Here is a 27169-nt window from a genome sequence, read left to right on the forward strand (position 1 = left end):
GTATGCTCATCTTCCTGCACAAGCGTGTACAATTGCATGCACATATGCACACATATTTTTAAAGAGTAGAAGGAAGATTTGGTCAGAGAAGAAAGAAAAACTTGGTCACTAAGTTTTCCTGAATCAGCTATGGGTTTGGCAAAGGAGGTGTAAGATGCCAGATGATGGAGCAAGGATGTTAAGGTACACCCTTAGATGGCCTGGAATTGTTGGGGAGCACTCTTAGAGGGATGGTTGATATAGATATGAATAATTTGCATTGGTGTGGATTTGAAGGTCAATTTTGTTATATGTATATGCATATTTCTAATCTTGATTAAGGTATTGTGATTGTATAGTTCATTAAAAAATGTAATGTATATAGGTTGTTAATGGATAATCATCGATAATTGTCAAGCTTTTAGTCATGTTAGTTAGATTTTCTAGATGTGCATAGATATATTTCAGCTAGATAGGCATTCTTCATATCTTTCAAAGACTGCAGAATATGGCATTTAAATGTTTTAATAACTTAGGGCTTTTCATGACAATGAGACACGTCTGCTCCTGGCAGCACCAATCTACTTCAAGAGGAAGATGGGCATTGAAGAGGCTCCTTATGGAGTTTGATAGCCATTTGGGCAAGAAACTGCTCTTGCCTGGACTGTTGCATAAACTGGACACAGAGAACCCTCAGAGAGAGGACTACTGAACTTGCCTAAAGGTGAGATGGTCTTTTGGGGTTCCTGACTCATGAAAGAGTCTGCGAGACATTCTGCAGGACACAGCAAAAAGTGACTGAACTGTCTTTGGAATTTCCTGCTTGATGAAAATGTCTGCTGGATACTATGGGCCTGAAGGCTGAAGATGGATGCCCCAATGGTACAAAAGAACTTTGGGTGACTGTCCAGGCAGTGAGATGTCTCTGTCATTTCTAGAGTTTTGGATTTCTTGTTTACTTAGGTAATATTATATCCTTCTGGAGTCTTTGATGGAGTTGAAGAATGGATAGATAGTTATAGTTTTCCTTAGTTATAAGAGATAAAATAGATATAAATATTGTAACTAATTCTTGCTTGATAACCATTTTGTTATATGTAATTTTACTATGTTAAAGTTAAAGCCTTTCTTTTTTGTTTAAACAAAAAAAGGGGAAATGATGGAGGAGTTACTTTCATTTAATAAAGAAACTGCCTTGGCCCATTTATAGGCCAGCCCTTAGGTGGGTGGAGTAAACAGACAGAATGCTGGGAGAAAGGAGCCGAGTAAGTGAGTCGCCATGATTCTCCCACTCCAGACAGAAGCAGGTTAAGATCTTCTCTGGTAAGCCAGCTCATGGTGCTACACAGATTATTAGAAATGGGTTAGATTAATATGTAAGAGCTAGTCAATAAGAGGCTGGAACTAATGGGCCAGGCAGTGATTAAAAGAATACAGTTTCCATGTAATTATTTCGGGGCATAAGCTAGCCATGTGGGCAGCCAGGTGCCGGAGACGCAACCCTGCCGCTTTTATTACAACAGATGGTGTTGCAGACCACTCTTCGATGGAACAAGAATGCGAGGATGCACTCTTAGTGGAAAGGAGGATGTGATGGAGCGCTCTTAGGGGATGCAAGGATGTTAGGGGCGCTCTCAGTCGGAGGAAGCACGTTAAAGAGCACTGTAAGATGAGGCGAGGACATAAGGGAGTAGTCTCTCAGAGGAAGGATGTGAGGGAGCGTCCTTGAGTGGAATGAGGATGTTAACGAGCACTGTTAGATCCAAATCAGGAGCAGAAGGAGAGTGAGCACGAGCAAGGAACTCAGGACCGCGAGGGGTGCACCCACACACTGAGGCAATGGGGATGTTCTATCGGGAACTCACCAAGGCCAGCTGGCCGGGGTCTGAAAAAGCATGGGACAAAACCTGTCTCGCTGAACATAACGGACAATGAGGACTACTGAGAACTGAAGAACAATGGCAATGGGTTCTTGATCCTATTGCATGTAATGGCTTTGTGGGAGCCCAGGTAGTTTGGATGCTCACCTTAATAGACCTGGATGGAGGTGGGTGGTCCTTGGACCTCCCACAGGGCAGAGAAACCTGCTTGCTCTTTGGGCTGAGGAGGAAGGAAGACTTGATTGGGGGAGGGGGAGGGAATGGGAGGTGGTGGCGGGGAAGAGGCAGAAATCTTTAATAATTAAATTAATTAATTAATAAAAAAAAATATGACAACAAAAAAAAAAAGGAGATGGAGCTTCTCGTAGCTTCACAGTTTCTTTCTCATTGCTGCTTAATCTGTTTAATGCAGTGATCCTCAACCTGTGGATCTCAACCCCTTTTGTGCGGTCAAACAACCCTTTCATGGGAGTCTCCTAAGACCATTGGAAAACACGGAGATTTGCATGATGATTCGTAACATTAGCGAAATTACTCTTATGAAGTAGCAAATAAAATAATTTTATAGTTGGTGGTCACCATAACATGAGAAACTATCTCAAAGGGTCACAGCACTAGGAAGGTTGAGAAAGTCTAGTTTAAAGCCTTACACCAGAGTACACTAGATTCCATACAAGCCTACCCATTGCCTTTTGCTATTAATGCTTAAAAATCATTTCTGAGCTATACATGTTGATGCTTAGTTCCATTTTTCTGTGTTTTTTGTAAACTAAGTTTGGAAGAGTTCTGACATCCTCCCACCCCCAAAAAAACTGTTGGAAGCAAATAGCTTCTCTTAAGGGACAAAGTGATAATGGCATTTGAAATGCAAACAGCTCTGATTTTGCAGTTAACTCTGATATTCATTATTGGGCAACTGTAAGGGAAAAGCTGTACAACCGCCTAGTCCCACAGTTCATTATGTGGGGCTTGCGTAAGCCTTCAGTGCCCAGCCAAAGCCGGACAGTTTGAAGTTGATGTATACTGTCTTCCTCCTCACGCGAGGAGTCCTATGAGGCATGGCAAGCTACATATATGGTTAGTGGAGGCAGTGTGTGTTTGGGGCATGAATCTATTTAACCCTTTATGGGAAGCCATAGCTAGCTTTATCTGACTTTCATCTTGACATCCAAAGCATCTCCACAGAACTATAATTGTTCCGCAGAGCTTGATTGCTCTTGTATCTAAATGGACTCTGTCTTCTTCAGGCCTGAGGCTGTGCCTGGTGCTGCCAGGAAAACTGTGGGGCTTGTCATCAGAAGCTCCAATGATAGATGTTTTTCCATTTATTTTTTTCTCCATAATAAAAATATGTGCTGATTATAGAAAAATCAGGACTGTACAAACATTAAAAAAAAAAGAGAGAGAGAGAGAAACATGATGCAGTTGTAGTTCTAGTGGCTCAAAGAAAACTAGCATGAGCACTTGGCTTGGCTTCCATCCAAACACTGATCTGAAAAAGTGATCTGAAGGGCATCCAGGTCCCCTTCCATCATGACCTCACTCTACCTTCTTGCCAGTCCTCTGTGGTGGATGATGGTCTTCAGCCTCAAGTGACTCATAAAGGGTTTGAGCCTCAAGAATTTCAGATGACTTCCCTGATATCATATACGTGTGGCTGGCTGGAATCTCGTCTGATTTGATCTGTACTAGGGTTTGAACAGAGGGCCCTTCACATGCTATTCAAGCACTCAGTCCTTGAGCTGCATCCCCAGGTCAAAGATCTTTTGACTCCAAATCATACAGATGTTTCTCACTCACTTGTGCCTGGGTTCTGTTTCAGCACCATTTTGTCAATACACAATATGACAGTCACACCCAGCAGGTCTTAAAACCAAGCAGCACATCTCCCTTTACTTTTGTGCTATCTTGCAGGTTTAATAAAAGCCAATGAAAATTTGCCTTCTGTTCAGCCTCTTGCTTTTCTGTTCTCTAGAGTGCCATGGAGTACCTGGAAGGGCCTTCCAGTTGCCATGTCTGGCCTTAATTGCAGTCCCAGCATCTTTTCTTCCATTTGAATACCTATCAGTGTTATAGGAGAAATGACCAGTTAACATTACGACTGGTTGGGATCTAGAACCCCAGTGATGTCTACCTGTGTCCAGTACTTCTTATGCTGAGTGCCTCCAGAATGATACAATTATTCCTGCAAGATTCAGATTAAATTCTAAAAGGTTTTATGAGTGGGCTATATTTTATAACAGTTTTGAGATTCATAGACGCATTAAGAAGCTATTACAAATGCCTCCCAGTTAGCCCTCATCCCATCCCCCCACTGACATCTTACATTAGCGTTGTATGCATGTTGGCTATAATTCATACACAGGGATAATAATACCATCATAATGTTAAATTAGGTTCAACCTTATTCGTGTTTCCTTGGTTTTTACCCAGTGTGCCTTTCTTGTCCCTCAGTCCTATATCAGGAACCACATTGGCATTTAACTGGTATTTATTTACTTGGGGGATTTTTCTGGCTGAGGTAGTATCTCAGATTGTCCTGGTGTTTTATGACACTTGACAGCTTCAAAGAGTTCTGATCAGAACATTGTAGGATGCATCTTTCGGGGATCTTACGAGAAGACTAGGTTATGTAGGTTTTGCGTGTGTATGTATTTGTGGATGTGGGTTCTTGTGTGTGGAGGCCAGAAGTCAAACTCAAGTATCATTTCTCAAGATTCATCCACTTTGTTTTTCTCTTTTACTTATTTATATTCTTTGTTTGTATATGAGTATTTTACCTGCATGTATGTGTGTCATGTGTTTCTTGTGCCTGTGGAGATCAGAAGCAGAGGGGTCATAGCCCCTGGGACTGGAGTTACAGATGACTAAGCTGATATGTGGGTGCTGGAAATAGAACCCAGGCATATGCAAGAGAAGGAATTGCTCTTAACGGCTGTACCATCTCTCCAGCCTCCACCTTGAATTTTTGAGACAGGACCTTCCAACGACCCGGTTAAGTTAGACTGCCTGGCTGGTGCACCCCAGGGATTCTCACCCCACTGCTGAGATTATAAACAGGTGACACCACCTCCAGTCTTTTTACACGAGTTCTGGGGACAGAACTAATATTCTTGTTCTTGCGTGGCAGGTACTTTACCTACTAAGCTACCTTCCCAGCCCCAAAGTATGGGTTTTAAGGAGAAAGATGGCTCTACAACCCTGCTGCTCCTATCACGTCATATCACGGGCATCTTCCACCTGCGTGGTGCACCCTGCTGATGGCACCTTTATCACTGGGTAGAGGCAGAGCCAATCAGTTTTCTCTACTGTTGAGCTACTCTTTTCAGCTTCATCTGCCTTTGACTCTTTTGAGGATCTTTGAGCTGTGTTATTTTTAAATTGAACTGCTAATTTTCAGGTAGAGAAGGTACAGATGGGATGAAAGGGGGATGCTGGTTTCGGGTTGAGTTTGAAGATGTAAATCTGAATAAAGAGCATCTTTGCGTTAATGGGCACATCAGCACCCCATGACCCCGAAACAGGGAGCCCTTAGATGGCATCTGCCTTATTTGATGTAGGCCTTTAGTATTCGGAGCTAATAAAATGCTAAATGAGTTTCCAAGCCTTGATCTTGGCTTTTCAACTCAAGGTGGCTTCTTCAACTTTTTCCTCCTTAGACTTTTCTGAAGCTCCTTGCAGTTCTGTTATGGCGCCTCCACCCATGTCTTCTTTCTTCAGTCCGTGTGGGTATTGGCAGGAATTCTCCTTTAAGAACACTAGGGGTTAGCCAGGCGGTGGTGGCGCACGCCTTTAATCCCAGAACTCAGGAGGCAGAGGCAGGCGGATCTCTGGGAGTTTGAGACCAGCCTGGTCTAAAAGAGCTAGTTCCGGGATAGGCACCAAAGCTACAGAGAGACCCTGTCTCAAAAAACCAAAAAAAAAAAAAAAAAAAAAAAAAAAAAAAACACTAGGGGTGACACTTAGCTTTCTCTTGTCTTAGCATTCTCACCAGTTTGTCATCTCACTGTCCCACCAGGTGGCCTGATCAGATTGACACCCACTGGCAACTGAACCTTGACATTTCCAAGTTATTAATGTCAGTTTCTGCCGTCTACAGCAGTAGCTACACAAACACACCACAAAAGCAGAGACGCCCAGATTCTTATATCTAGACCGAGTCCACACATCAGGGTTTGTGAAGACCCTCTCCTGCGTGGCCTCATTGGTGCTTGCTTAATCCTGGGAGGTCCTGAAAGAAAAGAGAATGATGCCATGAGAATCCCATCCCTTTGAGGGTGACAGTGAGGGAAGGTGGCACATGAAGGAAGATTTGGGATCAGGGCCTGCTCAGTGGCCCCATGATAGTGTGTCCTGCAGCGGTGGTATCAGTTCCTATCTCTGGGGAACTGAAATCTTAGGTCGTCACCAGGATGCCTTGGTCTTGGTCTGGCATGCCACAATGTTCCCCTTTGTAAGGTAGGCAAAGGAGGGATGGGGCCAGGCCAGAACAGGCATGGCTCAAGCAGAAGCCAAGTTCTGGGTGACTTTGGTTGGTGGCAGCTGAGTCATTTTAGGGGATGTCTTCTTTATCATCTTTTCTGTAACATCTAAATGGGTTCTTTTCTGAGGAAATGGGTGAGTCTATAATGTCTTTCTTGACTACCCTAATTCACATCTGAAAATGGCAGACAATGATTGAGGGAGAAGCAGAGTACACACACACGCACACATACACATGATGAGAGTTCATTCTCAAAGAAGATAATTAGTAATAAAAATCAGAGTATCTACTGTGCCTTGTTTCCACGATGAGATGGGTACAGACTCTTTATCCACAGAGCGAATGGCATGTCAGGTTTACCCAGGAGCAAAGAAGTTGGAAGCGTCTCCCCAGTATGAGTTGCCCATGTTTCTTCCTTAGATAACAGTGAGTTTTGTCGATGCCCAAATACAGATTACGAAAAACAAACTGTGTACAAACTGTGCATTTTATAAGGTCATATTTTCTGAACGTATGCATCATTCAAGACCTCCTTTTACGGTTTGTCAACAAGATAGCTGCATAAAATACATCCTGATATCTCACAGCTGTGTGTAATTCATCCTGTCTACCCATGCTGCACAAATAAAAATTTTATTTGTATCATCTAAAAGAAATACTAGTGCATAAATATATAAGCAGAGCTCATAAGAAACAGCCTCCTGACCACAGATCCCATGGAGGGGATATTGTGCAACCAATTACAAAGCCCAGAGATGGCTCCATGATTCCTGTACACAGATAATAAACACTGTGCTCAGCAAATAGTGCAGTTGTGCAACTTCTCCGGAGCCTTGCAAAATGTCTCACACGCATTGGTCCAGCCTGCCTTCAGATTCTCCCAGGAATAACTAGAAATAAAGTCTCTTTGTGGAGAACTTTAGAGCCAATAGAGAGTCTTACTTTAGATTTGGAGTCTGGAAAAATGTAGGTGAAAGTTCAGGGGAGTGTTTAATGTGTGGCATATTTGACCCACAGGAAATCAAATAGCTGTCATTTTCTGTCACCTAGAAGGCGGAGGAACTGGCCCTGAAGACTGAGAAGGTTCTTCACATTGGGTTTCTTGAGCCTCAGTATGATCAAATGCAAGTTACCCACACTCAGGCCTCCCTTAGGCTCTCAAAGTCAAGGTATCGCTACTGGGCAAGCAGATGGTAATGGCTTGATTAGCGAACCATGCATCATCTCCATCCATCTAAGACAGCAACTGCAGTGGGCTGTAGAACATGCAGAGACCTCGCCTCAAGCCTATGTGGAAGTCTCGTAGGCATTTCTCTACTGTAGCTGGAATGTATGCAGAAACATTCTGTCTTCCTCTCACTGGGGTTGGGTGGTAGGGAATTGATGATATCGGTGTCCGCACTCTTCTGCCAAGTATCAGGTCCTAGCACAACTGCCTTTACTCTCCACCAGTTTGACAAGTTGACTTGTACTGTTAGTTTAACTCAAAGCTGGCAGGGGTAGCCTATAAATCAGCTGGTACATCTATGTGGGAGGAAGGCTACGATGCCTGTGCTCACCTTCATGACACTAGTACCTGACTGCAGAGAACACCATGGTCGCCATGGTCATCTGGGCACCTGGCATGGTTTTCAGTGGTGCTGGTAGTTCACAAGTACTGGTATGTTCAGATGGCCCTTACCCAATTCAAGTACCCTACCAGCTCTCTCATAAGCCCTTTACAGACTGTAGTGTAATTGGCAGGAGCTGCCTCACTGGATCGGAACCCACTATGATGTGTGAGTCTCCTAAGTCCCAGGTAAAGCACCCAAGTGTCAGTGAGGTCCCAAGAGCAATGCCGTAGGGACGAGCTATGGCTAAGCTGCACTAGGTATGATCAGCTGGCCACACTCTGCCTGTCACAGATGGAAGATAACACTCACTCTTCTTGGCCAATGTGATCTGCCTTCCGGGGGCCCCACTGGGTCTAAAGAGTTCTACCTTGCAAGTCTCAGCTCATGTATTCCACAAGGCCAGCAGTATTCTAAAAGTTTTCTCCTGGCTTCTCCCTCAAGGGTCTCATCTCCAGCCACTCCCCATTCACTGATTTCCTTGTTGTTGTCCTTTTCTGGCGGCAATGTTGAATTTGCAGAAGAGGTCCAAGAATGATGCAGAGGATGTAGGATGTAGAGCCTCCTCCTCCAGTCCCCTCTCATAGCACATGTGATGCCCTCGGAATCAGTCTTACAGGCTGAGTGCCTCTTCTGGTTGCTTCCTTGGGACTGGAAATTATTTCAGAAACTGTCTAGATTCTAGAATATTACATGCATATGTATTACTAGATACTTTGGAGATGTGTTTCATGTGTAAACTCGAAAATTCACTTGTATTTCTATAAAAGCAATTTTCTACTGTTTATGTGTTTCTATGGGCATGGGTGAATGGAGGCCAGAGGTCAATACTGGGTTCTTTTCTGTTTCTTTACACATTATTAATATTATTGTTGTTGATGATGATGATGCTATTGAGACATTACTATTCCCTTACTGAACCCAAAACTCATGAATTGGCTAGACTGGCTGGCTAGTGAGCTCTAGGGGTCCCTCTGTATCCGCCTGCCTCACAGGCAGGCTTATGGATGCGCACCGCCGTGTCTTGCTTTCATATGGATACTGGCAATCTGAATTTCCATCCTCACTCTCACACAGCGGGCAGTTTATGGACTAAACCGTCTCCCAGTGCCCCTTTGTGTTTCACATACTATTTAAACACACTTCCGCATATACTCTATCACACTCAGCATTAGAGTACCTGCATTGTGACCATCACAAGGAGCCAGGAGTAGTAGCATTTCTAGGTCAAGAATGTTTGTATTTGGGGTGGTTTCAGAGTTTGGGTTTCCAGACTAAGGATGCAAGTTCATGTTCATTCTGTTGTCTCTCTGTCAAGTACGACCATCAGAAGGCAGTTCCCTTTGTGTTCATATGTTAGACCCAGGGTTGACACTACTGCATCTCCTGGGATGGAGTAGATTGAAGAGAGCAGGGTTTCCATAATGCAGATAGAAATCACTAGCATCAGGGAACAATAGGAGGTGCTGACCTGAGTGGACAGAATGGGCTTTGTGAATGGAAGCATCACGTCTAGAGCACCCACGAGCAAGCCCAAAGTGGATATTACTTGGCGAGTGAGTGAACAGAGGTAGAGCAACAATGGGACCAGGAAGTCTTGGTGACAAGCCCTGGATTCACAGTCTGTACAACAGTGGACCAGGAAGCCATGGTGACAAGCCCTGGATTCACAGTCTGTACAACAGTGGACCAGGAAGCCATGGTGACAAGCCCTGGATTCACAGTCTGTACAACAGTGGACCAGGAAGCCATGGTGACAAGCCCTGGATTCACAGTCTGTACAACAGTGGACCAGGAAGCCATGGTGACAAGCCCTCGATGCACAGCCTATGAGCAGATGAAGACACAGGGCTCCAGGCTGTCAGCATGAGCCACTGCAGCGAGATGGACTTCTGACATCTTCCACCCAGACAGTGTTCCTTTCTCTCTGGCAAGCCCTGATGTGGACAGATGTCATCACTCAAAGGCAGATTCATCTCTGAGGATTTGTGTCATCTGACTACAATATTCATTACCTTCCTTGCTGTGACCAAACACTTAAGCCAAGGCGACTTAAGGAAGGAAGTGCTTGTTTGAGCTCACATTCAAGGGAACCATCCATCGTGGCAAGGCAGGCATAGTGGCAGGGGGCTGAGGTCACATTGCGTCCACCATGAGGAAGTAGAAGTGGAAGGTTATTGCTCAGCTCACTGCCTCCTTTTTGATGACTCTGGAACTCCAGCCATAGGAAGGTGTCACCAACTTTAGGGTCGTCCCACATTGGTGAACCCAATTATAAGCTCTTTCTCAGACATGCCCAGAAGTTTCTCTCATAGGCGATTATACTATCTCTGCCTAGAAGGAGTGAATATTACTCATTGCAAACGCCTTTGCCCTCCTCCCCTCCTTCCCTGACATGTGTCCACCATCCTTTTCTCTCTTTCCCAACACGGCCGAGGGACCCAGTTCATTCCTCTGCCTCTCGCCATGCTCATGACTTTTCACCCCTAGTTATTCAACAACCAGGGGTTTAGAATGCTCGAGACCAGCTTTGAGAATGTTCTGGAAAGGCTACACGAGACGGTTGATGTTCCAGTAGTAATCCTTTTGTAACCTGACTATAACTGCAGACTTCCACATCGAGAATGATAAAACGGTGTGGATTTAGAAGTCTTAAGGGAATTGTAAAATGTCTAGGATTAAAATTTCAATACCGTTTGTGCCCCATAAATATGAAGTCTTTAGTAACTTGAAACTGTGCTGTTATGACTCAGGTCTGAAAATCCTGGATTCTGGCTGAAGGAATGGGAATAACACGTGGGGGAATCTGGTCCCATCCCTCACCTCCAGGCCCATGCTGTGGGCCCACCAAATAGCAAGGGTGTGACCTCATAGGCGAACAAGTCCAGAGAAATCACCATGCTGGTTATGAAAACGATACACGCTCCAGAAGAGAAAAATGTTATTCTTTCCATTGGGTTAGCTTAAGGAAATGGGGCCGAACTGAACCTGTGGCCTGTCAGGCTCCACAGACAAGACCCCAAGAAACAAGTGTGTAGAACAGCTTTTTGAATGACTTTAGTTAAAAAAAAAAAAAAAAAAAAAAAAAAAAAAAAAAAAAAACCAGTCTAGTTGGTCTGAACTGGCAAATTAATTTTATCTATAGAATCACTTACCAAAGTATATAAAATTAGACTTCCTAAGTGCCCAGAGGAGACTTGGCGTTGTGTCTAACAGATTCATTGAGACTTAAGTAAATGGATTTAGTCTTAATACAGCTAAGGCCTTGGGACTTTTAATACCGAGTTGATCTTAAGCATAGCCCTAATTTATCATTTTTAAAAGTCACCGCATGTGTGCTTCACTGCTAATTGAAGCACTGAATTATATACTTCGCCTGAACTAATAATCTAACGTGGATTATAGGCCTGGAAGGAAAATAAGTCAGTTTGTTGTCTTTAAGGTACAGTATTTTAACGTTGAGATTGAGAGCATTCACTCATTTCTAATGCTTACTGTGATTTAATGGATGCTAGCGTTTCCCTGGACTCGCTCAACTTCCAAGTATTTTCACTGTGTCATTTTTGTAATAAGCTTCTGATGCCAAATTCTTCCACCAGAATGAAAACCCAGCTGCTTTTCTTTTGATTCAGGGGTGAATTTATGGGACCAGAGAGGAGCTTATGAAGTGGCCAGAGCCTCCCTTCTGAGCAAGGACCCTGGGATCCCAGGACAGAGCTTCCCAGCAAAGGTCAGCTGTTTGTATTCATTCGTTCTTCCTCCCTTCTTTTCTTTCTTTCTTTCTTTCTTTCTTTCTTTCTTTCTTTCTTTCTTTCTTTCTTTCTTTCTTTCTTTCTTTCTTTCCCTCCTTCCCTCCCCCCTTCTCTTGTTCATTTGTTTGTTCACCCTCAGCCTTGAGATGGCAAAAGTTTCAAAATCGTGTTGACCAAACCGGCACTGTGTTTATGTTTTGTCTTTACCCATTTTCAGTGCAAACTCTGCTCCTTTGAAATGAGAGCCCTGTTCTTACAGGAGAGAGAATGAGTCCGGCTCTGGTGGTGCAGCCCTAAAGAGAGAGAGACTCAGCAATGTTAGCATCCACAAGCATTAATCTGAGGATGCGGTAGGGAGATGGCTCATTAGTTAGGACCCTCTGCTGCTCTTGCAGAGGACCGGGGTTCAGTTCCTAGCACTCATTTTAGATGATGAACAACCCTCTGTGACACCAGGTGTGTGGCTCTGGCATTTTCTTCTGGCCTCTGTGAACACCAGTCATGCAAATGTTATACATACATACATGCAAGAAAGCATCCATATGCATACAAACAGTACATTCATACAATAGTAATAAGTCTTTAAAAATTATCTGGGGGTACTGAGAATATAGCTTAGTGGTGGAGAATTTATCTAGGTTGCCCTGGGTTAGATTCCATACCCTGAAAAATAATTTTCCAATCAAACACCAAAGATTACGTTATCAGACACATAAGTTCTGCCTTCAGTTTACTTGAATGGCAACTATTTTTTGTATTTATATTGATTTAATAAACACTTTTTCTCCAACTGATTATTAGTAGAAACGTGTTCACAAAGCTTTAAAAATCCCACCGTGAGTCTTAATACACTCTAAACCTTGTTTAATTTTGACTTGTTTGATTTTTGCCTTCTGTGATATACCATAGATAATTGGAACTTTGCCAATTAATACTTTGGGGCATTTCATCTGCCAAGAAGACATGACTTTCTTTAAATTTCAGAATGCGTAGTGACAGAAGATGATGAAATCCATAGAAACCTGAGGCCTTTGGAGAGATTGTTGTGATGGCTTTGTCCTGGTGTTCTCTGCAAGTATTTTTAGATCATTTCTTCATGATAGAAAACAGATTTTTTAAAAGAGCAGTCAAGACTGTAGAAATCCCATGTAGCTTTCCAGAGCGGTCACTGGGCCGCTCTGTGTGGGGACAGATGGGATGATTTATATCCTCCATTTATCTGCTGGAAAGGCTGCACTTGAAACAGTTGTAGGAGAGGTTAGTGGTTTGGCTAAAGGAGCCAAATGCCCAATCTAAGACAGGGGGACATGTATTTTAAAGAGGTGCTCCCAGACTGTGTTGGAGGAAATGGAAGCATGGAGGTACTAATGCTGCTTCCTAGGAGAAAAACTCCCATCATGCTATTGGCCAGTCATATTAAGGTATGATGGATGCAGAAGAAGGGAAATATACTACTTAACAAAGAATATATGTCTACTAAAATAGTTATAGGCTTGGGGTTGACAAGATGGCTCAGTGGGTAAAGGCTGTTGCTGGAAAGCTTGGTGGTCTGAGCTCAATCTGCAGGACCCACATGGTGGAAAGAGAGGACCAATTCTTTCAAGTTGTCTTTTTACCTCTACACACATGCATACATATACACACACATACACACACAGGCACACACACATACACATAGGCACACACACATGTGCACACATATCCAGTAGGTTTCCAGATGGTGGAAAGCAGAATAGGGAGTTTTCCTGGAGGTAGATTTGCCAGAATCAGTGCATAAAGTACAGAATGTCTGTTTAGATTTGAATTTTAGATCAACAATGAGGGTGCTTTTACTTTTTTTTAATAGATAAATTCTATATAATATTTGGGACACACTTGCGTTTAAAAGGTTTTCATGTCCCAATATGGTTCAATGGAAGTGCGGGTCTGGCTGGGTGTTTTAAGTGTCATGTTGATGGCTCACCTCTAGTGTCAGCCAATTCTGTTTTGCTCTGGCTACTGGCCTTGGCTTCAGTTTTCATGTCTACTGGCCATCTGGCAGGTGCCATGAGGCATATATGAAGAGAAAGTGGAACATCACTGCCAACCAAGCCTCTGTATCATGATACGGTCTGTATCACCAGAAAACTAGTATGCACCATTGTTGTTTGGCACAGTTCCTAACTCCCATGGGATTCCACTTCACAAGTGGAACCATAAGAGAGATGGGCTAAAGTAGATTGCATTCAAGTGACTCCACAGTATTGGCAGTATTTAAGATAATGGGGACAAAGGTGATTTGGTGACTGCCAGCTTTCTTAGTGTTTTATGCCATAAGACTCGTCTCAACACACCATGGTGACATTAGCCTTATGTGACCATAATTGCAACATATGTTCATGTGGGCAACTGACAAAACCCTCCATGAATGACGTACATGTAGATGGTCTATTAATGTAGTCTACATGAAATTCTCCATGCAGTGGACACATCTATGAGATCTGGTTAGTGCCTATAATTGTGTATCTGCTCCCTTTATCAGTAGCAGTCAAGATCTAACTTTGAAACTACATCAGCACAGTGACTCTCTACACAAAGTCTTCTCCCAGTAAAGTATTTGTAAAGCCTAGATGTGCCCATTGTATTTCAGAAACATGTTTCCATTTTCCATCCCCCTGGTTTCTTTGACTTGGCTGGTTTTTAAAAGTACACCTTATGCCCTGGGCATTGGGTATATGGTCAACAAAGGAAGCAGGCAAGCCTTTGCCCTTGCACCTTACAAGTGTAAGTGAAATAAATTCAGATTGTCTCTCAAAGATCCATGGGGTAGGTACACTGTAGCAGAAATACCTGGAAAGACCTTTCTGAGATAAAGATTTCTACCTTTTCCATTGAGTTCCACAGAGCTAGGGTGTGAAGAGTTTATAGTCAAGGGCAAGGAAGAAGCTGTGTTCATAACCAGCAACTGTAGCTGATGGGCATGCACCATCTCACTCTTAGCTCGCCAGTGGTGAGAACGCTGGAGCATCATCAAGAAAGGGAGAGAGCTGAAGTGGTGAGAACTGGTCAGCCTGGAAAGTATTGTCCAAGAGTGTCAGGTGTGCCTCCCAGTAGGTTAGCAATATTAAAAATACTCCCTGTGTCTGGGCTCTGGCTACATAGGAGGAGGACCTGCCACTATGAACATCCTCAAAGAGGAAGGATCCCTGTCTGATACGGTTTCCCTACATCATTAATGTTCCAACTTCACTGGCTTTCATGTGTGCATATTAGAACTACCTGGAAGTGTATTATCAGTGATCCTCCCTCTAGCCGTAGGTCCCAGACATCTTCCTTTTGAAAATTGTCCTTGTATATCTCAGTGGTGTAGCCACTGGTACATTGCCCCCACTTAAACAAATATCACCTTCATCCATGCTCATGCAGGCACCTTTAACTAAATATAGTGGATCACACATAAACGGAGGCAGGAAAGTATGAAGATTTGGAAGGAAGAAGAGATTTGGTGTGAGAGAGAAAGAGACAGAACAATGGTTCTCAACTTGTGGGGTGTGACCCCTTTGGGGGTCAAACAACCTTTTCACAGGGGTCATATATCAAATATATTACATATCAGATATTTATATTAAGATTTATAATAGTATCAAAATTAGATGAAGTATTACATATCAGATATTTACACTATAATTTATAATAGTATCAAAATTAGATGAAGTAGCAATGAAATAATTTTATGGTTTGGGCTCACCACTTCATGAGGAACTATATTAAAGGCTCACAGCATTAGGAAGGTTGAGAACCACTACAAGAGAAGATAATGAGGTATCTTTGACCAAAGAACCAAACATGTATAAAAATAAAAAGGAATACATTATAAATGCCTTTGGAGGATTTTAATGAGAATACAAGGTTTAGAAGTTTGGAGAGGGCCTTGAGACTATCTGTAATGCTGGAGTGCTGCTCAGCGGAACCAGTGACTTAGACAGGGGTGCAATTGAAGATTCCCTCCTTGGCCCCATCTGTCTCTCGTGGCACAAGCTGTCACTGCTGATGATAATTTGAAAGAGTAGAGGGGGAGGAAAGAACATGGCCTCACTGGAGTTAAAAAAAACTTCCAGCCTTTTATTGGTGAGCTGGTTGGCATTGCCTGTGGCCTGGCATTTTCTCATCACTCTCGCTCCTCTTGGGGGCATTGTAAGAATGAGCTAGAACAATGGCTTTCAAAACACTCGGGGGCTGGGCCATTACTGTACAAATGTAAGGTGATACTGGGGGTTTAAAGTGTCTTTGGGGACCCATCTCCAGTTTCATGTTTTGGAAGAGTCAAGCTGAGAACCAGGGAAGACATGTCACATTGATTGAGCATGAGATGGTCTCCGTGGAACTCAGCCTTTGAATGCTCCAGGAAATGTCCAATTTCCAGCTTTCTCACATCAAAAGGAAATTATGGAAATTGTACGTGAAATGAAAAATAAGAGGCCAAAGGATTAGAAGGGGAGCCCAGAGCTTCCTTAGCAGATGGTAGGTCTCAAATATCAAGCAGCAACTCGTTATAATGGTAGAGGCAGATTCCGCTCCAACAGATGCACTTACCACTCCGCAAGCCCAGAAAACTGAGCCCCAGCTCTAGTGTCAAGTGGCTGCTCCCAACTGTTCTTTCACAACCAGTCTCCTGAAAAGAGTGGCTCACGTTCTCTGGCCCTCCCTCTCCCATGTCCCCCTCCCCTTGTGGGTAGCAGTTCCTAGCACTTCGTCAGAACCACCTCTCCCAAGTTTTAGGTGGCCTCTCTAAAGCCAGGGCTTGCCTCCCTTTTCCCTGCTTATCTCAACCCTGACTTACTTACTTTCTTTTGGATCCCCAAAGCCTATTCTTTGTTGGCTGTTTTCCTGCTGAAAATGTGTTATCACTGCCATTGCTACTATTGTCAGTGGGGAGGATGTGAGTGTGAAGGTCAGAGGACAACCTTGCAAAGTTGGTTCTTTCTTTTTACCATGGATCTGAGGTACAAGGACAGGTGTGGCCTCTTTTGCTCCAGGGACACAGAATTTATCATGGACTGTGATAAGTTGGAATCACTGTTTAGTGACGCGGGATTTTTCAAGGTTGGCTTGTTTTAGAATGGTCTGAGAATTACTGAGAAGTTGCAGAGGCAGCACAAAGCGCTCCTGGAGAGCCCTTGCTCAGTTTCCCCTGCCATTCACATTTATTCCCCTGTCATTCATGTTTACGTTGCTATGGTTTGTTTGTAACAATCAATGAGAGTGTGTGTGTTCACGTCCTTTTCAACCTGGAAGCTTTTATCAGGAGAGAGGTTGAAGTCACCTAAAAGAACAGGCAAATTCTGAAAAGGACTAGGGGTCTAAAATTCTGCTTTCAGTTGAAGAGCAGATTTCCCTGGAAGTGATTCGAGGCACGTGTGTGTCGCTTTGGTAATTTCACATCACATGAAGGCAGACCGACTATCACCTTTGTTCTCCAAAGTCAGAACATACAACCAGGGAGGGTGGTTTTTCACAGTTACTTGGTCAGCGGTTGTGAGGGAAACATAGGTGGTGTTTTGTGTAACTAAAATTTTAAGTTCACTTTTTCGAAAGTGCTCTTATTCTTCCTTTTGAAAATGAGACACATTTTCAATTCTACTCAAGAGTATCCACAGGAAAATCTGTCAAATCTTGTTCAAAATAATAGATAGGCTGGGGCTAGAGCTGGTCTAAAATGTCTGAGGCCCTGGGATTTAGTCCCCGACTCACAGTATATAAGACTATTGAGTGAATGCAACCTGAGTCAGGGTAGAGGACTCATGGATTCGTCACTTTCTGTCATGGATTCGTCACTTTCTGTCACTATGATAAAACAACATCACCAAAAGTGACTGACAGAAGCAAGGGTTTGTTTTGGAGTTGATTCCAGTGGGAGAGTTCATAATGGTAGAGGAGGCAGAACGGTGGGAACAGGATGCTGAGGGATCACATCTTCAACTGCACAGTGAAAAACAATGAAAGCTGAACCATTGGTGAGGCTATACATCCTCAAAACATCCCCCTAAGGATGGTCCTCTTCCAGCAAAACCACACCCTGTACAGGATCCCTAGCATTCTCCAACAGTGCCACCATCTGGTGATGCTTGTAATGGATTAAGTAAAAATTGCTGAGGGAATCCCTGCAGCTGCAGGCAGTGGGCAAGAGGACCCGAGAACAGCCAGTTCTAGGCAGGGACTGCACATGAGACCATGCTGCAGGTCTCCAAAGGTGGCTGGTCCCCAGCGGCAAGTCATGTAGAGGCTACGGGTGAGAGAAAGACAGATAGGCATACCATGCAGAGTGAGGTTGGATATTTATTAGGTGGGTTATGGAGGGGAAGAGAAAAGGGAAGAAGAGCAGAGAGAGAGAGAAGAGAGAGAAAGGAGAGACAGAAGCAGGGGAAGGGAGAAATGGGGAGAGGCAAAAGCTGCTTCTTCGAGATGGAGATGGAAAAGGAGAGACTAAGGCTGCAAACTGAAAGGGAGACCGGCCCGCCTCAGTGGATGGGGGAGGGAGTGGGCGTGGCTCATCTCTTAAAGAGACAGATCATTAAAGTGCTCAAGTACAGATCACACTTGTGGGGGACAGTATTTACTTGCCAAGATTTTCTTTTTTTTTATTAATTAATTTATTTAATTATTAAAGATTTCTGCCTCTTCCCCACCACCACCTCCCATTCCCTCCCCCTCCCCCAATCAAGTCTTCCTTCCTCCTCAGCCCAAAGAGCAAGCAGGTTTCTCTGCCCTGTGGGAGGTCCAAGGACCACCCACCTCCATCCAGGTCTATTAAGGTGAGCATCCAAACTACCTGGGCTCCCACAAAGCCATTACGTGCAATAGGATCAAGAACCCATTGCCATTGTTCTTCAGTTCTCAGTAGTCCTCATTGTCCATTATGTTCAGCGAGACAGGTTTTGTCCCATGCTTTTTCAGACCCCGGCCAGCTGGCCTTGGTGAGTTCCCGATAGAACATCCCCATTGCCTCAGTGTGTGGGTGCACCCCTCGCAGTCCTGAGTTCCTTGCTCGTGCTCACTCTCCTTCTGCTCCTCCTTTGTATCGTGAGACTTCAGTCCAGTGCTCCAATGTTGGTCTCTGTCTCTGTCTTCTTTCATCGCCTGATGAAGGTTAATATTCAGGGGGATGCTTATATGTTTTTCTTTGGGTTCACCTTCTTATTTAGCTTCTCTAGAGTCACGAATTATAGTCTCAATGTCCTTTATTTATGGCTAGAAACCAAATATGAGTGAGTACATCCCATGTTCCTCTTTTTGGGTCTGGCTTACCTCACTCAGGATAGTGTTTTCTATTTCCGTCCATTTGTATGCAAAATTCAAGAAGTCATTGTTTTTTACTGCTGAGTAGTACTCTAATATGTGTATATTCCATACTTTCTTCATCCATTCTTCCATTGAAGGACATGGTTTCATATGCTGCTGATGCCCTGACTTTTTGTTATGCCCCCATGAACATCTGTCATGAGTTCTTGATCATCATATAGCACCACGCTTTCTACTGGGGTGTCACCAGAGTCTGAGTAAGAAGACAATTAAATTATTTAAAATTAAAAATATATTTCTCTCTAACAAGGGAAAATGAACACAAGAAAATTAGAATTTTCTAGGTTATACTGAGGGTTTTTTTAGGCTTACATGTATTGAAATGTCTAAGATTTTCCATCACTACCTTAAGTTTTACCCTTTTGGAGGCAGTTTTTAGGCCCTTTGAGCATTCCCCTTAGACTCCACATGTAAAGAGAAATGGATCTTTCCCAAGATGACATGGATCACAGTAGAGATTTGGAGTAGGAAGAAAAAAAAAGTTGATTATGGCACAGTACACCCAAAGATTCCTTTTGATAGATTTTCAAATGTAAGTGTTCCTATCAAAACAGTTTTAGATTTACCAAAGATACAGTTAAATTACATAATTTCTGTATGTCTCATGCCTGGTCCCCTCTTGTTAACATCTAGTATTACTGCACATAGAACAGCTATTAAACCACACCAATAGATCTCTGTTGACTGAATCTAACCTTTTTCAGACTTCCTTAGTTCTTCCCTAACATTCTTACTTCTTCCCAGAAGCCTATTCTGGAGTCCTTTCCATTAGCCTCATTTTCCCCAAGACTTCCCTTGCCTGTGGTCATTTATGAGACTTTGCTTGTTTTGGATGACCTTGACAGTCTCTAGGGTCTGTCAGAGGACTTGTAATCTAGACTGTGCCTCAGCTGGGATTGTCTGATGCTTTTCTTTGGGAGGACCGAGCTTTGCAAAGAAGACCATGGAGGGAAAGTCTCACTCTTCCTACATCATATCAGATCCACACTTAGGAATGACATAATGCTCCTGGTACCGACCATTGTCTGTTCAGCCTTCTCCATTGCCAACTCCTTTCTTTTCTCTCTTACTCAGTACTCCTAAGTCTTCTCTACACATCTGCTTCTAAGGAGGGGAAAAGATGCCTGTTCCTGAGGGACAAGTAGGTACTTAAACTCTTATTCTTGTTAGATATTTTGATTTCCCCTGTTTTTCTGTGCATTTGACTACTTGTTTATGACAATATGGGTTTCATAGATATTTATCATCTACTTCATATTGTAATGTAGTGCTCTGGCTTATTTTATTGATCCTGATTTGACTATTAATTCATTTCTTTTTATTGGTTCCTATGTCCTAATGACAGCTGTGTGTATGTATGTGTATACATGCATGTGTCTGCACGCATACATGTTCTTTGTAGATTTTAAAATAGCAGATTCCAAATGTTAGCTGGAGGCAGAGGCATACCCCTTGAAGACATGGTGTGGGGGCACCTGGTTTTGTCTTGTTGTACCTGTAGAGATCTGTTTCTAGCCTTCAATTCTTGAGACCCAAATATAGTCTTTTCTCCTGAACAAACTGTTTGTCAAAGTTAACTTCCGGTTCTCAGCATCTGACCTGGTTCTGGCACTTGGCATTCCTCATGCTGACCTGGGCCTCAGCACTGCCCTCCCGCTAATTACTTGAAATTAATTTGACATTTTTTCTAAAAGAGGCACGCAGGGAGACTTTATTGAGCTGGCATAATCAATTTCTCATCTTTTCTCCTCAGCAGAGCCTCTCGGGGTCTTCCTTTTGCTTGACCCACTAATTTCTCCAGCACATAATTTAAAGGCTTGGTCATGAACTCAAAACAGAGCCAGTGTGAAGAGAGAGAGCTAAGGAGGCCAGGGTTGTGGGTCATGGTGAGGATTGCTTGTTTCTATGGGAACAATTCCTGGCTCAGCTCCTTGACCTTACCTAACAGGTTTTCTCCCCAGAGAACCACTCAGCATCTACTCCCTGCCATAAGGTCCCAATGACAAACCAAAATACGAGTTTTCTCCTCTGAGAACTACTCAGCATCTACTCCTCCCCGCCCCCACCACTGCCCATAAAGTCCCAATGATAAGTCAAACCAATGATAAACCATTTGAGTCTATCAAACCTCCCAGGGAGCCAGTGAGTTTACTGGACTGACTTATACAGCGGGTACTGGCAGGAGCATGGGTGGGGCTAAAGCACCACACTGGAAAGTCTAGCATGGATGATGGCTTCCATAAAACCATGTAGATGGAGACCCTCTCTTTAGCCTTCCCCAAACCTCAGCTACCCACAATCTACCATGATGGCCTTAACCACAGAAGCAGCTGTATGTCAGTCTATGCAGACTTAACATTCTAACACAAATGATAATAATGAAGGGCACTGCGTATCTCCTAACATGCCTTTGTCATCAATATGTTTGGAGGATGAGATCTGTAAGAGCTTCTTTTTATCTTCTACCTCATAGATGTCAACGACACCTCCTTAGGCGTGTCCACTGACAGCTGTGCAAACTGAATGTTGTACCATTCAGGGTGTGGCAGAGGGTGGGAGGCATTTGAGCTCCGGGGTCAAATGGTACAAAACCAGCTCAGCTTCTGGGGGAGTCGGCCCTGCCTAGCAACCAGGTTCCAGTCAGTGGAGTTCTGTTATAAAAACTTTTCAAGGAAAACCCTGCCAATTGAAGATGATCCAGTGGTTTTCTTTTTTTTTTTTCCCCCGAGTTCTTGCAGTGTGTTCGTTTAATTGGCATTTCAGAACTTCTGTGCTGCTTGCTCAGGAACAGGACCTTTGAGACTGCCAGCTCCTCCCACAGTGCACAAAAATATTCAAGAACAAAAGGCCACTCTGGGAAGATAATTCTGTCATAACTGCATTAAAGTCCAGCACCTTTCTTTGTAGTTCAAAACAAGACTACGGGGGCATATCATTTGTGGTCCTGCAGATTCAACTGATAGGATGTGTCTGCTTGCCAGCTCTATGGCTGGCTTTAGTGTTCTTTGATGCCATCAGAACTGTAAGTGTGTGAATGTGTCAGCTCTCTGGGAATGGCAGTCCACCAGGCTCCGCCTACCGGTATGACATTATCACTCATAGGGGCACTGATAGTGCCTGACCATCCTGTTGTCTTCACGTCTTAGTTGCTTGAGAAATGGTGAACCTTGGTTCTCTACACTCCTAGCCTTACTCATAGTCTTAAAGGGGGGGAGAGAGGCAACGTTTTGAGGTCCACTTCCATGGAGTCCTAGAGGCTGCATTTTCAGCCTGCCATTGGCAGGTGCTGAGCCTAGTCTGGTTCCGTCTGGAAGCTTCTATGGGAAACACCCGGATTGGGAACACACTCTGGATAGCCTGGAGTTTCCAGGACCAAATGCGTAGCATATTCTGATTTTCATGGCACGTTGGTCAGTTGCCCAGATAGGGTTAAGAGCAGCTGACGGTTGGGATGGACAGAAAGGAATCCTGCAGACCCAGAGGAAACATCAAATGCTAGTGATAGACGGGAACCAGAGGCAAGCCTTTGGCCCCAGCAGGCATGATGAGGAAAGGGTTGGCAGACAAAGCTGGCAGGACAGGAAATGAGCTGGAGAAACTTTAAAGATGTCTTTCTATAAAACAAACATCCAGAAGTGGTAAAAAAAAAAAAAAAAAAAAGTATGCCTTTAGTTAAGTCCACACGCCTTAAGACAACACATATACATTTTTTTCAGTGAAACCTTACCCATTACAAAGGCCCAGATTTTCCAGTTCTCCACATGTCAGCTCACATGAACTTGACCTATTATACTCATTAACCTCAGAGGCAGCTCCTTGTAAGAAATCCCTAGTGCTATGACAACAAATTAATTTAGCTGTTTTATTTGAAACAGCTAAGACTGGAGCAAAGCCTCATCATTTCCCTGCTCTCTGTTTCTGGTTCGAATGAGAAGGGCATTCAATTATCCATCCCCATTTCTGTGCAGTCAGAGGCAACCAAAGAGCCCTGCTCTCCCCTCCCCGGCTACTGAGGGTAATAGCAGGCTGGGTGAACTGTGCTCTGAGTGACAAGCTGTAGCCCTCTGCTTGTTTAGTATTTTTATTTTTGTGTTGTCTCTGTGTGTGCTCATGTGTAAGGGGGTATATGTGTGTGTGTGTGTACAGGTGAGTGTTCAAATGTATGTGTGTGCATGTGTGTGTTCATGTGGAGATCAGAAAATAAGCACAGGTGTCATTTCTTAGCCACGAGCAACTCTTTTGTTGTTATTGTAGAGATGGGGTCTCTCACAGGCTTGGAGTTTGCCAGCAGGGGGAGGCTGACTAGCCAGTGAGCCCCAGAGAGTGTCCTGCCTCTGTCCCACCAGCACTGTGACTATAAATGTGTGCCACCATCCATGACTTTTTTTGCATGGGTTCTGGGGCTCAAACTCAGTCCCCAAAGCTTCCAAGGTAGCGCTCTACACACTGAGCTACATCTCTCTAGCCCTCTGTCTATTTTTGTAAGCAATTGTCATTCCTACTATAGATAAGATACTCTCGGCACTTGAGTTCCAAGTGAGTGAGACATTTCCCAATGATGCATGGTCTTGGGTACCATGCTGTGGAGTTTGAGTTCTATTTAGAAGGCAATTGAAAGTCAATGAAGGTGTAAGAGTGGACAACGTGACATTCAGGAACTATATTTTTGAGAAGGTTTGAAAAGATCATCATGGGAAGTATAATAAATATATAAATCTTTTTCCTTGAAAAGTCCCATTATGTCTCTCTTGGTTAATTCAGTCACATCTCATTTATGAATGGATGATGGTGCCCAAAATTTGTTCCCAATGAGAAATGGTTCTTAAATGCAGGGCCTCATGAGGGCCTATTCTAAACTTTCTGTTTGAAACCCCTCTTTGGATCCAGCATAAGCTATGTCCTGTCCCCCAAACTCTAGTGCATGATACTTGTCCTCCCCTGAGCAACAGGTCTCGTTTGCAGGAGCTGCACTGACTTTTTTCCTCACATTGGAAGGTCTTTATATTCTGTCCCCTCACTGTCTCAGGCTCTCCCTCTACCTTTCCAGCCTCAATCCTAAAACACTTGCACATGCAGCCACTCAGGACGAAGTTGGTAGCCTCCTCTTCCAGACCTGATTCACACCTTGTACTTTGCCTTTGGTACAGAAGAGGCCTGGAATCTATCCCCTGAATAAATCCATTTCTGACCCTGCTTGTGAGTCTGTTTATCAGGGTGTACATTCTCATATTTTGTCCCAGTCACATCGTATGTGAGATGATGCTAATAGTTTCCCTAGTACGTGCTGCTCTGCGTTATAGCCTTCTCCTTTTCTTTCTGAGGAAGACACTTATATCTTCCCACTGGCAATGACAGTACCACCCTAAGTGGTGGTTTACAGTGAAAGAGAGTGTAAAGGTGGTTATGCCTTTTGGCATCGATGCCCTGGGCTCTCTACTGTTGCTTCCATACCTGTCTCCTTCTCTTCCCCACACCAGCATGCACGCATAACATAAGAAAAAGGAACAAATCTTTTAAAGAAAAGAGGAGAAATAAAGTTATTTAGTGATCAAATAAGGGGATTAAGTTTTCTCTCCAATGGATATTCACTATGAAAAGAATGTTTTCAGGTTGAACAAAAGCAATTCCAGATGGATGCCCTGGACAACAGGAAGAGCACAAGGAAGCCAGTGTGCTGGCAAATGCAATCCTATTGGTGCTTTAAAACAACAATAACAAGATGCTTAGGGATTTGCTTTAAAACAACAATAACAAGATGCTTAGAGGTTTGCACCATATGGAAATGAGATAGATGAGCCCTGGGAAGGCAGGAAAAGGGCGGTTAAACTGTTGTAATTGTGTTGCTTGTTGAAGGCAGTAAAGATACTAGCGGAAGATGCACTGTAATGACTCCCATGCTTATTTTAAGTTCTCATATAAGCACCGAGTGGATAATGTAACCATATATATGAAACTATTGCAAAAGTATGGCGAATAATACTTTTTTTTTTTTTAAGAAAAGAAAATGTCTTGGCTTTAATCCCAGCACTTAAGGAAGAAGCAGGCAGATCTCTAAGCTTTTGGCCAGCCTCCCTATTTAGTGAGATCCTATCTTTAAAGAAAGGAACAAAAAAAGAGTAAAGTCCTAATATACGGGAAAATAAGCAAAGTGTAGACTGAGTCCTAAATCTGCCAATAACTTTAGTGAAATTTCATGAACTACTTTAAAACAAGAAATTTGGGGATGACATTAAGATGCCAAATTTCCTATGTGTGTTTTATAAGACACATATATTTTATAATAAAATATAGTTCAAATACATGTGAAATATGTCGATAGCTAAAGAAATTCCCCTAGAAAACAGTGAAAGGATGAATAGATATGCATATGTATATACATATATACATATATGTATGTATGTGCATGTATATGGGTGTATATCTATATATGTAAGTGGAAAGATAGATAGATAGATAGATAGATAGATAGATAGATAGATAGATAGATAGATAGATGCTGACTTTAATTAAGATCTGACCACTTCTGTCTTAGTCAGTGTTCTATTGCTGTGAAGAGACACCATGACCACAACAACTCTTAAAAATGAAAATATTTTGGGAGCTCAGCCCAGTGCTCCGTTGTGGCTCTCTTTCCCTGTCTCCATCCATTGCAGGATGAAGGTTCTATAGTGACATTTAAGTTAGTCATCAATTTGACTACAGGCAAGGCCAGTTCAGGCCCCCTCTCCACTATTGCTTAGGGTCTTAGCTGGGATCATTCATCCTTGTGGATTCCTGGGAATGTCTCTAGTGCCATGTTTCTCGCTAGCCACATAATGGCTCCCTCAATCAAGATATCTCTTTCCTTGCTGTCCATCTCTGTCTTTCTCCCATCTCGACTATCCCATTTCCTCAAGTTCTCTTCTACCATCTCCTTCTTCCCTCTTCCTCCCCTTCTCTCTCAACCCCCATACTCCCAATTTTGTCCAGAGATCTATTTCCCCTTCCCAGGGGAATCTGTATATATTTCTCTTAGGGTTCTACTTGTTACTTAACTTCTCTAGGGTCGTGAACTATAGGCTCATTATCCTTTACGACTAGTATCCACTTATAAGTAGGTACATACCAAAGTCCAGTTGAAGAGTGGGAGGAATGAGAATATGAGCAAAGAGGTCAAGACCATGATGGGGACACCCACTGAACAGCTTATCTGAACTAATAATGGGAGCTCACCAGCTACAGCCAGACAAGGAAGGAACCAGCATAGGACCAAGCTAGACCCTCTGAATGTAGGTAACAGTTGTATGGCTGGGGCAGATTGCAGGGCCCCTGGCAGTGGCACTCGGATTTTCCTTGCTGTTTGTACTGGCTTTTTGGAACCCATTCTCTTTGGATGGACACCTTGGTCAGCCTGAATATAGGGGGGAGGACCTTGGTCCTTCTTGGAGCAATGTGCCTTGCCCTCTCTAGAGAGTGGATGGGGCTTGGAGTGGCAGGAAAGGTGGAGGGAATGGGAGGAGGGGAGAGAGTGGGAACTGAGATTGATAAGTAAATTTTAAAAAAACTGAGAATAAATAAATAAATGAAAACCTTTAACTGGGACTGGCTTACAGTTTAGGAGATTTAGACCATAGTTCTCTTGGCAGGAAGTGTGGCAGCATGCAGGCAGAGGTGATAGCTGAGAGTTTTACATATGAATGTGAAAGCAGCAGGAGGGAGAGATAGCCTCTGGGCCTGGCTGGAGTTTTTGAAACCTCAAAGCCCAACCCTAGTGATGCACTTCCTCCAAGAAGGTCACACCTACACCAACAGAGCTATACCTCCTAATCCCTCTCAAGTAGTGCCACTCCCTAATGACCAGAATTCAAATACATGAGCCAATGGAAGCCATTCCTATTCAAACCACCACAAGATGTCTAACATTATGAGTTGTAATAGATTCAATATAACAACTTTGATTGGATAAGAAAATAATGATAATCCATAATGAAAACAGGCCAGTTAACCTGGCCCTGAATCTATTCACAATAAACTTCAATCTCAAACGTTTTCTTTATAAAATTTTCATGGAATTTGTGGAACCAAAAGGAGGATAAACTAGACAGACTTTTAGTGGAGATTTCTGTTAGATAATAGCTTGACATATAA

At 43.3% G+C, this 27169-nt stretch overlaps 1 protein-coding gene across 1 annotated transcript in view; it reads left to right on the forward strand.

Annotated features, from left to right (window-relative positions):
• The window catches only part of Adam12 (ADAM metallopeptidase domain 12), a 312140-nt gene that overhangs the window by 41545 nt on the left and 243426 nt on the right, over positions 1-27169 (forward strand). The window contains exon 2 of the mRNA XM_057779001.1: positions 11585-11682. Within this exon, the coding sequence (XP_057634984.1) occupies positions 11585-11682 (98 nt within the window). The remainder of the gene's footprint in view (positions 1-11584; positions 11683-27169) is intronic.

The sequence above is a fragment of the Chionomys nivalis genome, chromosome 8 (assembly GCF_950005125.1).
Source record: "Chionomys nivalis chromosome 8, mChiNiv1.1, whole genome shotgun sequence".
Taxonomy (NCBI): Eukaryota; Metazoa; Chordata; class Mammalia; order Rodentia; family Cricetidae; genus Chionomys; species Chionomys nivalis.